Source organism: Neomonachus schauinslandi, chromosome 5, assembly GCF_002201575.2.
Source record: "Neomonachus schauinslandi chromosome 5, ASM220157v2, whole genome shotgun sequence".
Taxonomy (NCBI): Eukaryota; Metazoa; Chordata; class Mammalia; order Carnivora; family Phocidae; genus Neomonachus; species Neomonachus schauinslandi.
This window is the reverse complement of record NC_058407.1, coordinates 41,641,665-41,656,499: the sequence shown is the minus strand read 5'-3', so window position 1 is coordinate 41,656,499 and position 14,835 is coordinate 41,641,665. Positions and strand designations below refer to the sequence as shown.

Genomic DNA, 14,835 nt, shown 5'->3' with positions numbered 1-14,835 from the left:
CCTGGGTATCTACATAAAATATCATTTTCTTTATTCTAAATGATACAAGATTTTAAAATATATTTCTTATCAAATTTAGTTCATAATTTCAGATATTTCAGTTCATGCCTATTTCAAGAACCACACATGAAGCTCTAAGAATTATCTAGCCTGAGGGGCACCTGGGTGGCTCAGTCGTTAAGTGTCTGCCTTTGGCTCAGGTCATGATCCCAGGATTCTGGGATCGAGCCCCACATCGGTCTCCTTGCTCAGCAGGGAGCCTGTTTCTCCCTCTCCCACTCCCCCTGCTTGTGTTCCTGCTCTCTCTATCTCTCTCTCTGTCAAATAAATAAAATCTTAAAAAAAAAAAAAAAGAATTATCTAGCCTGAGGTCACAAGGTGGCCCCTCTTGTACTTCAAACAAGGTAGGTCCATGTTACAGTGGATGGGAGTCAACAAGCCTAGAGTTTAGTCTCTGTGTTCTCACTGGTTTGGCCTTAGATAAGATTCTTAACCCTCTCAGTTTCTACATCTGTGAAATGAGGCCACATTAAATAATTTCCATGTTTTCATGAATCAGTTCCTAAAAGAGGATAATTACCCAAAAAAGTTATTTTTAAAAAATGGGTTGCAAGGGATTATACAGATAATGACCAAACTGAGTGTTGAAGCTGATGCCGTATAGCTTAATAGTGCAGGTCACAGAGATCTTGACTCTGCAACATCCTAGCTGTGTGATCTCAGGCAAATTTCTCTGTGCCTCATTTTCCACATCAATAAAACAGACAATATTACCAATATTATAGGGCTGCTGAAGTGATTAAATGAGTTTATAAATGTAAGGTGCACCGAATGGTTGGGTCCCTGGTCTGCTGTAAATGATAGTATCTTTATCTGTATCTTAAATAATGGGGAAAAAGTGTAATACATTAGTTTTTAAGAAATTGCCAAATGAGGATAAGAAAAAATTTTAAAGGACTTAGTATACCGAAAAGCAGCAAATTAACATTTTAAAAAGGGGTGGAGGTGCAGGAAAATGAAAATCTTTTATATTTTTTTATTTATTTATTTTTTTAAAGATTTTATTTATTTATTTGAGACAGAGAGAATGAGAGAGATAGAGCACATGAGAGGGGGGAGGGTCAGAGGGAGAAGCAGGCTCCCTGCCGAGCAGGGAGTCCGATGGGGGACTCGATCCAGGGACTCCAGGATCATGACCTGAGCCGAAAGCAGTCACTTAACCAACTGAGCCACCCAGGCGCCCTGAAAATCTTTTTTAAAAAGATTTTGAAATAATGGGCAGTACCATCAATTTTAAAACCTGTACATTAGGTGAACGAAATTCCATTATTATAAGTCAGCCTTTTCCAACTGAAGTGTCATAAAAGTCTGTTGTAGGTGAATTAATTAACCATAGAAATATTCATTAGATGACAGCAATAATCTTAAATATCTATAAACCAAGGACACTTTCAAACAAAAGGCTGACTCCATCAATCACAAAACACAACAAATTACAGCCATATACATTTACTTAAAAAGGTTTATGGAATATCTAACTCAAGTATGGAAAATACTTACCTTTACAATGAGCATATGGCATTGTCATGACATAATCTTCACCTCTATTCAAGAAAGTTAATCGTGCTTCTCCTTCTAATATTGCAGATAATGAGTTTCCTAGAATAAATATCATTTATTAAATTTCGCAAAACTAATGCAACCAATTCAAAATAAACAAAATATACTCAGGACACCTACCATACATCTACAGTGGAATGTCTTAAAAATGTCTCAATCTCAACGTGCCCAAATGTATGTATTTTATCTTATATCCAAAACATATGTGATCCACATTCCCAGTCTTACAAAATGAGTACTTTTAAAAGGTACAGTTATATGCTTGTTATGTTATTTTATATGAAATCTTAAAAATCTTAAATACATAGAACATGTAATAAAACAGTTTTACGATATGGCTTAATAACATATCTGTGTTTGAATAAAAACATTATTTCTTATCTGTAAGTTACATAGTTAAGTCCCAAGCTTTTAGTACTTAAAATTGACATAATAATACTATAGATATTTTGAAAAAAGAAAACATAAGCATAACCCATCAAAACGCAATTGTTGATAAAATTCCATGGTATTCTCTTCTAGCTTTTCTCCCATGTGTAATTTTTCTCCCCCACCCCTGCCATCACCAGTTTTACTGAGGCATAATTTACATACAATATGTGACCCATGTTAAGTGTGTATTTCGACAGCCTTGGCAATTGTATACAGTCATGTAACCATCATCACACAATTAAGATACAAAACTTTGCATCACCCCAAAAAGCTCCCCCTTTGCTTCTTGACAGTCAATCCTTTCCTCCAGCCCCAGGAAACCACTAGTCTGGTTTTTGTCACTGTAGTTTTACCTATTCTAGAATTTGTACAGATGGCATCACAGAATATGCAGTTTATTGTGTTTGACTTCTTTTACTTAGCAAAATGTTTTTCACATTCATCCATGCCGTTATATCAACATTTCATGCCACTGTAACAATTTTTAAAATCTAATATATGAACATAGTATATCTATTTACTTAAATCTTCTTTAATTTTCCTTAGCAATGCTTTGTAGTTTTTCAGTGTTTACAAGTTTTACACATCTTTTATTTTATTCCTATTTTATTTTTCACATACTAGTATAATTGGAGATGTTTTTTAAATTTCATTCTGCAAGTGTTCATTTTTAGTATAAGAAATACAACTGGCTTTTGTATTTTGACCTTGTATCCAGCAACCTTACTAAATTCATTTATCAGTTCTAGTAGTTTTTTGTATTTTCTTGAGAATTTTCTTTGTAGATCAGGTATGTATACGGTTTTTAACTTCCTCCTTTCTAATCTGTATGCTTCTTTAACTTGCCCGCTGCATTGGCTATGACTTCTAATATCAGTTTTGTACAGAAGTAGTGAGAGTGAACATTTTTGCCTTGTTCCTGATCTTAAGTAAAAATAATTTTCACCTTAAGAGTATGAAATTGGCCATATATTTTTCACAGATACCTTTAATCTAGTCCTAGTTTGTTAATAAGAGCTTTTATCATAATGGATGTTGAAAACTGTCAAATGCTTTTTCTGCATTTATTAAAATGATATGGTTTTCCTTCATTCAATTAATATGAACTACACTGATTTTCAATGATATGTTTTCATACGTATGTAACATATACTATATATGTTTCCTCCTCTTCTCCTTTCTGTAAAATGTGTACAGAATTGGTTTGGTGGTTTTGTTTTTTGGTGTTTTTTTGGTATTATTTCTTCTTTAACTATTTAGAAGAACTCAAGACATCTGAAATTGGAGTATATGTTTTTGTTTGTCGTTTTTTTTTTTTTTATTTTTTTTTATTTTATTTTTTTTTTAAAGATTTTATTTATTTATTTGACAGAGAGAGACACAGCGAGAGAGGGAATACAAGCAGGGGGAGTGGAAGAGGGAGAAGCAGGCTTCCCGCTGAGCAGGGAGCCCGATGCGGGGCTCGATCCCAGGACCCTGGGATCATGACCTGAGCCGAAGGCAGACGCCCAACGACTGAGCCACCCAGGCGCCCCGACGTTTTTTTTTTTTTTTTAAATACTACCTTCCAGAAAAGGGTGCAGACTGAGACAAGGAGAAACTCACCATAGAACTTGGACTTAGCCAGGATACTACCACTAAGGCAAAATCCATCCTTTCGGTTACTAACATAAAAGGCAGATATTGGTGGATGATGAGACACCTATTGAACACAGGAAAAAATGTAAAATATAATAACATAAGCATATTATTGTGCTATTATCAAAAGGTCAAGTCTTAAAAGTATATTCTAATAATAAGAAGCAATGTTTGGTAAGTGGTAAAATTAAACATTGGTGGCTATAGTAACCAGCCTCCAAGATATCTCCCAAGGAAACCAGCTCCTGATATTCACACCATTAGGTGGGCTCCTCTTACACTGTACCAAAGTTACTTTGTGTATAAGTGACATATGTCACTTCTGAAATTAAGTTATAATGCACTATCCATTTTGGTCTCTGTCTCTCTCTCTCACAGATCATTAGCTCTGAGAAGCCAGCTTCCATGTTGTGAACAACCCTATGGAGAAACCCATGTGGAAAGGAACTGAGTGCTCTTGTTAAAAGCCACGTGATGAGCTTAGAAGTGAAATCTTCCAGCCCAGGTAAGTCTTCAGATGATTGCAAAGCTGGCTGACATCTTAAGTGCACTCTCATGAGAGACTCTGAGCCAGAACCATCCAGCTAAGCAGCTCTCAGATCCCTAAACTTCATTGTAGGAGCTAATAAATGTTTGTTGTTTTAAGCCATTAAGTTTTGGCAGTCACTGATTATATAGCAATGGATAACTAATACAGTAGCTATTCTTCATATGGATTACTAAATAGGCAATAGGAAACAAAACCTTTGACAAATATGTTACTTTAGTAATCTAACACCTTCAATATATATATATATATATATACACGTTATGTTTTCTGAAATGAATCAAAGCTAAAAATCAAACTCTTCCCCAGCTTCTCAATTTAGTGAGGAATTATAGTGAACTAAAATGCAAGGTGGTATAATCAATAACTTTTTAAAAATTAATACATGGATAAGTCATCTCCATTTGAGAGGTATATCAAAATCTCTAGGGAAGAGGAAGGTTTTTCAAATGACACAGTCTCCTCATCCTTCTTACACTCTAGGTGAGAATTATTATAGTAAGGAGTCATTGTTATTGAGAAAAAAATGTCCTATTCCTCAGGACCAGGGGGAAGGGGAGGATGAGGGGAGGATATTGAGAATCACAAATATAAATGTATATAAGTCTTAAATTAATGAAAGATTAAAACTAAGAAATATTTTGACTGCCTATTATATGTACAACAAAAAGAGGTTTATAGGAAGGGCATTCTTTCAAGGACCTGACAATTCAATTAGGAAATAAATATTGTGTAAGAAGTTAAACAGTGTGTGTTAAAATAACAGCTTAATGGATAATCACAAAAAATAATACAGAAGTTTGAGAAGGGAGAAATCACTGGAAGATGCAGTCACTTGGATCATGAAATAGGAGGTCAGGGTTGGTGTAGATGGAGAATAGCTGAGAAGAAATATTGGAATGGGAGAATTAAATTATAAAATAAGAGGCAAAAAAGTGCAATACCAGGTAATTTTAATACTTATAAATATGATATTTAGTAGTATTCAGTACTAAAAGGTTAAATGCTTACCAAATGCTCACTAATAAGAAAGGTTAATCAACAGTGAATTTACTGAGTTAATATTTTTTATTAAAATATTCCAATAACTTCCGAACCAGTTTTGTTTCTGTAACATGCACTTCTAATACCTGTTCAGCAATATAAAAAGTTTTGCTGTTTGTTCTGGGATGAATCCACAAACAACGGAAAGTCTCACCAAGTATAGGATTGTAAGGTTTCTTCAGTCCCTGGTAAAAAAAAAAATTACAAGTTTCAAAATACAAATCTGGAAGATTCAAAATAGTTTAAACCAGTCAAAATGGATTTAGCTGTGTCATCTGGGAGCTATCCTTATAAAATTTCACTGTAAAGACATGAGATAAAATGAAACCACTTCAATCCACAATATAGATCTAAATGATTAAGTAGTTTGCAATTTTGCTAACTCAAAGAGGCCTTGTAATGCTTATCAATAAATAAACTAAAGATAACAAAAAATAAAGAACTCATATAAGGTTAAAGAAGGTAAAATATAAACATTACCTTTGGCTTTTTATAGAATCCTGACAAATACCATTTCACTACTTTCTTCAAACGGAAATAAGGATTTTCTTCAAGAGCAGCCCTAAAAAAACAAAATGGTATACACAAAACTTTCACAAAATATATCACAAATTCTCCCTTGTATTTATCAACTAAACAACTGAGTATGAGATGTGACTGGAAAACCTAAGTCATATTTAAAATAGATGGCAAAAACAACCATGTAAATCTGTCTGTAAGAATAACTTTTCATAATCTGGTTGCTTTTCTCTCCATTTTTCCTATTGTTTGATATACCACCCAGGTCTTTGCTCAAGTAGTTTTCAGAAACTCTCCAAACCAAGGATTTTCAAGTGGGGTTCTTAGGGCCCTAAGATGTTGCTAGGAGTTCTGTGAGAAATTATGATTGAAAAAAATAAAAATAAACATATTTTGAGACTCAAGGATTGCATGATGCCTAGCATTTGCAATGATGGGGCTAAGCAGCCTCAGTAACAATTTCATTAGAGGTCTTCAGATCCTTATATCAGAGAAGGATCATGTCCACTTGATTTACTCTATTCTCAGTCACTGATGTTAATTAGAGGAGCTCAACAATAACTGGTGAGTGCCATGCTACATGAAGAGAGGACAATAGGCTAATATTAACCTCTCCTATGAAAAATGCTCCATTAAGAATAGGATTGTATGCTTTTTTAGTTCCTAGTACAAAATACAGAAATTTCAAATCACAAATATGGAAGTTTTAAGATAATTTAAGTCAATCAAAAAGGATTTAACCTATTCTTAGCCTTTAATCCCACGTGCTACCAAGTGATTTTCCAGTGAATAAATTCTATCAATGTAGCAGATAATCAAAGAACAATGTTCATTTTAAAGAAGAAATTTTAGAAGCCATGACTCAGCTACCCCCTTGCCCTTTTGCTGTTGCTGTAAACACTGCAAAACACTGTGTATGTCAGAAGTGAATTCTACTGAGTTTTCATACATATATAACATATAATATATATGAACAATAATTATAATTTAACTATTACTTCCCTCAAGCATGTCTGAAAGCTCAGTGTAGTGATTTTTTTCTGAGAGAGTGCGCGCATGCATGCGGCGGGTGGTGGGGAGAGGAAGAGAAAGAATCTTAAGCAGGCTCCAGGCCCAGCCCTACTCGGGGCTCCATCATGCGGGGCTCAATTTCATAATCCTGACATCATGACCTGTCAGATGCTTAACCAACTGAGCTACCCAGGCACCCCTAGTGATTTTTGAAAAAGTGTGAAATGGAAGAGACCAGGCTTAGGCTTACTGACAATTGTGCCGAGTAGAAAACTTGCCCTTATTGGGAGTAACAACTGTCTGATTGTACTCCTCCTATCTTGGTTTAAATTCTCTTACTAGGCAATTTTATTTTATATTTTACATATACGTAGTTCAAAACTCAAAGCAATATAAAGAAGTACACATGTCTTGTTACTGTCCCAGCTCTCCATATAGGCAATTTTTTTAGTTGTTTTAATAACAGTTTTCTTTAAGCATAAAGAAGCAAATAAAATTATGCAGCCGGAACACTTTATAAGAAAGAAAAGGTAGCAAACCACACACATTTTTTTGGACCTTGCTCTTTCCACACACACATAATCCTGTATCTTTTACTATTACAAGCCTTGCTGCAACAATCTTGCATATATGTCATTTTGAATATGCAGAGGTGTATCTGTAGGAGTTATTACCAGAAGTAGGATTACTGGATCAAAGGACTGAATGCATCTATAATTCTGGTAAATATTGCCAGATTCCCTTCAAAAGCACTGTGCTAGTTTGTATCATGCAGCAACAGCGTACAAGTGCCTGTTGCCCCACAAAACCTTGGCAACAGTGTGTGTAGCCAGAACAATTTGGGGAAATGGGCATCTCTCAAAAAGTTCTTACTGTGATTCATAGGAACCTGCCTCGTATTCCAAAAGAAATGAATTTCTAGACAGATAAAAGAACTATAATAAGATGTAAAGCAGAACTGGTGTATAAAATCTTTTGGATTTTGGTCACTGATGGATAAAAAATAATAGCTCATAATTTGAATCTGCAGTTTTCTTATTTTGAGATGTTTAAGGACATGTTTAAGGATTGTTTCTATTCATTTTTGAACCCTGGTCATTTCCTCCACTCCTTTTTCTATTAGGTTGCCGATCATTTCATTAAGTTTCTAAAAGCCCTTTTTATTTTAGAGAGATTAACACTTTGGGTATGCCTTAATTTGCAAAAATCTCCCAGTTTCTCAATTATCTTTTGATTCAGCTTATGTTTTTTGCAATGTTCATTACTGCAACTAATAGACTAATAATTACTAAACTGAATACAGATATTGATGCAGAATCTAAAAATCAGGTCATAATACCAGAACTCAGTATCTTAGAAAACACATTGTCTTGAATAGCTGGAATGGGGGCAGCATGCAAAACTTGGAAAGGTATGCATAAAGTTGATGTCTTTTATTGGTTCTCCAAGAAACTGCTGGGAAAGAGATGGGCAGCAACTCCTCCACCTCCTTTATGCCTGCCTTCCTCAGAATTATACCCAGGATCAGCTGGCAGGAAGAAAAGCTATGATGGAAGTGGGGATTTATATCATGAGCCAGCAACTGGCCTGGTTGTGGTAAGCTGCACACCCCTCAAGAGCACAGAGAAGGTACGTGTATAAACAAAAGCCCAAGCCCCAGGATGGGACCTGAACAAGAGCTTAGTTGACCGGGTTGGGAGGCGGGGCGAGGGGGGCGCGCGGGGGGGCGGTGGCGGGGAGGTGGAGAGGAACACAAGGAATGCCAACCACCTCTCCCTATGTTAGGTCAGTGAACAGGTCAGAGAGCCTGAGAAAGCAGTGCTGTCGATAAGGGGTAGACTCCTTGTCTTCCTCAAGCTTGTGATCTCCCAACTCAACTTCATAAATGGAAACATTATAGCAAAGTATTAAATGTTCTTATTTCGATCACCTGTAGAAATGGTGAAGAGAGTGAAGAGTGGTATGTCATTAGAGCCTGATTTTGGTAAGGCATAACCACTGTACTTAGACCTCTGAAAAATCTCTTAAAACCACGAAGTGTCTTTCACTTTAAAAAATGAGAATCTACTTACTCAGATAGGAAATCTGCATGATAGTAGTAATCTGAAAGTTTATCCAGGAAAGAACGAGGTTCCAAAATAAATGTAGGCAGAACCACCCTGGACAGGTCCATGCCAGGACGGACTTGTTTCAGCAGTGTCCAGATAAGGCTTTTGTTTTCCTCAGACACAGTTTCTGTTTGAGAAGCCTCACCTGCCTTTAGCAATTAACAAAAAATACTGAAATATCATATTTATTTCAGACATATTAGATATGTAGATCGGACAGTTGATGTTGAAATCCGAATACGCTATAGAACTATTTCAAGCATTCTTAATATGAGTGGAAATAACTCATAAGGTAGTAAGTCTATAGCTATAAAACTTAGGTAAAAAGAGTAGTTAATAGACATCAAAGTGAAAGATATATACAAAGAATTCACTACAAAAAACATTACATGCTATTATCTATGCACTAGCAATAACAAGAAAGTTATACGCTCATGTATCCTTGCAATTTACATTGTACCTGGCAATGACATCAAGCAATACTATCCTATTTCAAAAACAAACCTGAAGAATCAGTACTTGTGTGAGTATACATATTTAATTGTTATAAATTCTGATACATTTCATAGGTATGTGATTTTACAAATAAAACAGGTATCATTCAAATATTTTCTTTCAGAAAAATAAGCAATAGGTCAAAGAAATGTCTTCAATTTCACTTGGAAATTCCCAAGAATTAGAAAATCAAAATCTCTGAAAAATCAAACTTTTACCTCTCCGAGTTCTTCATGGCTCTGTTCAGTGTAGGTAGTCTCCTTTAAAGGCTCAATGGGCTCAGGTTCGATATAAGAGTCATCTTGCCTTTCTGATGTATCTGTGTCACTTTCTTCACTTTTCCCCATCACCTCATTATCAGACTCATCATGCTCTTGATCATTTTCTTTATCGGATTTATCAGAATACATATCTTGGTCCTTAAAATGCTGTCGTTCAATTTCACTGTCATTTAACCTTGAGGGAAAGATTAGGAGGAAGAATAAAGGAGATTAAGAATATTTAATTTATAAATCAGAATCATATGTAACATTTATTTAGACTTTAAGTGTCAGGCACTGTTCTGTGTTTTATACAGTTTTACTCAGTTAATGCTGTAAGTAATATTATTATTCCCACTTTACAGATTAGTAAATAAAGGCACAGAGAAATTAAATAAAAACCTGGGAAATATTAAAAGAGGACACTCTGAGTTCTTTGCCTCTTTACCACTTAGGGATAAAAGCTTCCAAAAAGCAAAATTTTAGACTTTCCCCTGTTAGATTTTCTTCTTAGTTTTATAAATATCATCACTTGAATCAACCTCGCTATTGCTTCTGGTCTAAAGAAAAACTTCCAAGTCAAGATTCTCAAGTGAGCTCAAATGAATTATGACTTTTCCCCTGTAAAGGTCTCTCCAAAGTCACTCAACGTAAGTGAAAATATAAAAGTAATCCTCTCTAATACTTGACTAATAGGCTTAATCTTGAGAAAAAAGTTCAAGAAGAATTGCTAATGGAAATTTATGGAAATAAACCTACAGCCTAAAATGGATTAGGTTGCTATACCCCAATCCTATTCTTATTTACAGTGATTAGGGTTAATAATTTGTACAAAAAGGAATTGAAAAAAAAAAACCACCTCACTTCCAGAATAAAAAAAAATGTAAAATTTTTTTTCCCCAAAATATTCATTTGTTTGGATTTTAACCAAAGATATATTTTTTTAAGGTTTTATTAGAGAGAGAGAGAGAGAGTGGGGGCAGAGGAAGAGAGAGAGAATCTCAAGCAGACTCTGTTCTGAGCACAGAGCCAGACGCAGGGCTGGATCCCACAACCCTGAGATCACCACCTGAGCCGAAATCAAGAGTTGCAATGCTTAATCAACTGAGCCACCCAGGCTTCCCTAACCAAAGAATTTCTAATAGAAATTCATTTTTATAGTACTTGTTTTCTTTCTTTCCCTTTATAATCATGTATTTTAAAAATGTAGTCTCAAATTCTGTCCCTGTTTTCTTACCATCTACTCTCTCCTTAACCTCTCATGATCTGGTTTTCACTCCCCTGAATCCACTGAATCTGTTCCTTTAAAGGTCACTAACGATGGCTTAGTTGACAAATCCTTGTCTAATCTTCACCTTCTGTGATTTCTCTGTGATTCTGATGATTATTTTCCTTGAAACTGTCTCAGTGCTCAGGTTGCATGTAACTATGGTTTGACTCTTTGAGCTCTCTGATCCCTCTTACCTCCTTCCATCCTTAAGACATTTTAATCTTCCTTGGCCTTCTTATTTTCTCTGTCCTCTCTCTCCTTTGGCAAGCTTGCCAATTTCAAGCCTTCACCATCATTTCTATTTGATTTTCAAAGCCATGCATGCATAAATAAGCTTCAGGCCCATGTTTTTAAAATGCTTGGCTGATATCATCTATATGTCCTGGGACCAATGCATCCTCAACATGTCCAATACTTAATAAATTATCATCTCCCAACATGGTCCTTTTTTTAAAATTTTACCATCACCTTACCAGTCACTCAGGCTTAAAACTTGTAATCTTTAACTTCACCCACTCCCTGTCCCTTACATCCAAGCAGACTATACATCTCAAAGTAGGCCTCTGTTCCCCTCATCTCTGCATCATCAGCTCTTAGCTCATGTTCTGTCACACAGCCAAATGAACACATTGCTATGCTGATTCTACCTTTGTAAAAATCTGCTTCCTGATTCCCTAGCTGAATGTTATCTTTCCATCCTCTAAATTCTCCTGATCCTGTATTAAACTAAAGCATCCCTCTCCTTTGGTTGTTTATGTCATTCTTATCTTCCTATTATTTATAGTTGCCTGGCATTTTATAGGTTTCAAACAAAACAAGACAAAATAAAATGTCTCTTCAGGATCACAGAGCTAGTATACTGTTGTACTGGATTCAAATTTAGGATCGTATCTGATCTCCCTACTTATAATGCAGTGAATAATACAGAAAAGTATGTATAATGTCTTATACAGAAAAGAGGCTCAAAAAACTTAAATGAATAAATACGTGAAGCAGATGAAGTTTTAAGATTCCAAAATAATAGCACTTAAAAATTACCTGGGATTCAGTAAAAACAGTGGACTATTTACAGCTGAAGAGCTTCGAGGGAAAAATCTTGGGAAGAGGCCTCAACAAACATTCATTCCTAACCTCAAAGTAACCTCAATGCTGATGGGAATAAGTAGTTTCAGAGCAGAAGTTAAGTATTGGGACAAGGGAGGAGAGGGAAATCTAATATTTTTCCTACAAAACAACAAGTGATGTGAACCTCAAACAAAGTATTTGTTAGTTTCCCTAGGGAAATATTTTTTTAGTATCAACTACAACGAATATCTCAGAAGATAAAACCACAAACAGGATACAGTTCCAACTTGAAACACTTACAATAGGAGAATTCCACAAATACCAGGTAGAGTAAGTACCATTACCAAAAAAATTAAAAAGTGTTATAGAACAGCAATAGAAGAACAAATTACATCTTACTGTCATGAAGCAGGAAAGGCTTTGCATTTGATGTAATATTTGAGATTGGTCTTAAAGAATAGGATTATAACAGGAGAAAAGAGCAAGGAGGACTAGGAAACACTCTTAATGGAGGGAACACCATGTACAAAGACAAGGTATATATTTGGGAAAGAACAATTAATTCACATTAGCTGAAATCAAGAAAATAACTTTCTATACCTTATAACAGCAACTAAACAGATCTCAAACCAGGCCTGAGGCCATATAATGGGAAGAAAACATCCAAGTTCAATTTTAGATACATTACAAAAATGTACCAACTAACCTCGTGAACAACATAGTCCCTTATAAAAATTAGTGACAGTAGCTACTCACTGAAAGTTGTCACCACTGTGGAGATTGTTAGCACGTAATAAGCCATACAAAGTCACATGTGTGCTCTCTGATGAAATGCTCAGGTCATGTTCCTTTCCTTCCCTGATCATTGTACGTTTAAGAAGACTAGAACATTTCAAAGCCAACTCCAAAGCATCCATCCAGCACCTTCCTAGAAGAACACAGATTCGTAAGCAGTGTAGTTCAAGAAACTATAAAAACCAGCAGCCATCTTAATTTAACACCGTTAACCTTTAAGCATACTATTATTTCTTTGAGAAACATAAACTGGCAAAGTTAATTTGAATATAAAATCTTGCAAGGATTTTAATGCAATTTTTCAGTTTAGCAAGTGCTTTTTACAGACAAAGCATCTAGAAACCACTGGTAAATGAATAGCATATGGGATGCATTAGAAAGTACACCTAATCTAAAATAAGTGTACTTTATTTTTAAAATCTTAGAACAGTAACAGGTAGTATGATTTGCAACTACCAAAGAAAGTACATAAAATATACTGAAGACATTATGTTTCTACTATAAACAAACTTATCAAAATGATGTTTTGTTGATAAAAGGTCTATCCCCAGGTTTACCATCCATTCTACTTATATGTATGAAAATTTCTGAGTCATGGAAATGCCGGTACAATATTGTAATGAACTGCCATATTAGCAGAAACACTAATATTTTAAATTAAAATTTAGAACTGTATTAGCAAAACAAAACGAAAAAACCCGTTAGTTGCTCTTCAAAATGTAAGTGTGTGTGTGTGTGTGTGTGTGTGTGTATATATACATGTTTCAATATCTGCTGGAAATATCAGTCAAGTAAAACACTTTCATAATGTAAGCTTGTGCCTATGGTATTTTAATTTTAAAAATAATCATCAAGTAAAAGTAAACTGAAAGGTTACAAGATTCGCTAGGCTAAGCTAAATTATAAAACATAAAAGTGAGGAAGAAATCCATTATCAATTATTAAGGTTTTAAAGTTAGCTTTGCTTTCACAAAAGTAAGTTTTGCTCTCTCCATATTGCTTCAAGAATTAAATATTAAGTTACTAGGTATAGAACAAAGTTTATACTTGAATCTCTTACATAAAAAAAACAAAACAGTGTATATGTGTTATGTTAATTAAAAAATATTTATTTATTTGACAGAGAGAGAGAGTACAAGTACGGGGAGCGGCAGGCAGAGGGAGAGGGAGAAGCAGACTCCCCACTGAGCAGGGAGCCCGATGCGGGGCTTGATCCCAGGACCCTGAGATCATGACCTGAGCCGAAGGCAGACGCTCAACCAACTGAGCCACCCAGGTGCCCCTAAATGTTCTTTTTTTTTTAAAAAAAGATTTATTTATTTGAGAGAGAGCTCATGTACAAGAGCAGGAAGGAGGGGCAGAGGGGAAACAGACTCCCTGCTGAGTGGGGAGCCTGACATGGGGCTTGATCTCCCAGTCAAGCTGAAACCAACAGTTGGACGCTCAACCAACTGAGCCACCCAGGCACCCCATAAATATTAATTTTTATAATAAAATACAAATAGCATATTAAATGTACCTCTAAAATTATAAAACTTAATGAGTTACCACAAAGAACACTAACCAAATCAAAAGGTGTTAGTATGTCAATGGAGAATGAAGAAGAAAACTTCAGGCTGCCAATTTGACTTCACAATGCTTTCTTCCTATCAGATATCCCTGTTTGTCTACAAAGTTAATGATATTTTACTATCAAAATCAATTTATGATTACAATACCTCTGCTGTAAATACCATACTAAAGAGATTTTCCCCAAAGGAAAATAAATACACAGTGGCATATAAAATAAATCCTTAAAAATGAGGACCAAAATCAAATCTATCAAAAATCTGTATTTACCATCTGACTCTGAAGTAGCTCGGATGATCAGATAACTGCTAGGTAAGGGCTGAGTTATAGATCCAACTGCTTCACCTTTTGGACCCTTAAAATAAAATAAAATAAAATAAGTGGTATACAGTAGGTATTATAAAATCTCAACTTCATATTATCCATTATTACCTGTAACAATCTAAGTTAGGCATGGGTTAT

At 35.1% G+C, this 14,835-nt stretch overlaps 1 protein-coding gene across 3 annotated transcripts in view; it reads right to left on the bottom strand.

The window, feature by feature from the left end:
- Window positions 1-14,835, bottom strand: part of OSBPL8 (oxysterol binding protein like 8) — a 159,391-nt gene that overhangs the window by 19,020 nt on the left and 125,536 nt on the right. For all 3 annotated transcript variants that reach the window (XM_044915365.1, XM_044915366.1, XM_044915367.1), the window contains 8 exons: window positions 14,644-14,728; window positions 12,766-12,937; window positions 9,633-9,870; window positions 8,884-9,068; window positions 5,762-5,843; window positions 5,368-5,466; window positions 3,658-3,754; window positions 1,561-1,659 (listed from right to left, as the gene is read on the bottom strand). In XM_044915365.1, the coding sequence (XP_044771300.1) occupies window positions 1,561-1,659; window positions 3,658-3,754; window positions 5,368-5,466; window positions 5,762-5,843; window positions 8,884-9,068; window positions 9,633-9,870; window positions 12,766-12,937; window positions 14,644-14,728 (1,057 nt within the window). The remainder of the gene's footprint in view (window positions 1-1,560; window positions 1,660-3,657; window positions 3,755-5,367; window positions 5,467-5,761; window positions 5,844-8,883; window positions 9,069-9,632; window positions 9,871-12,765; window positions 12,938-14,643; window positions 14,729-14,835) is intronic.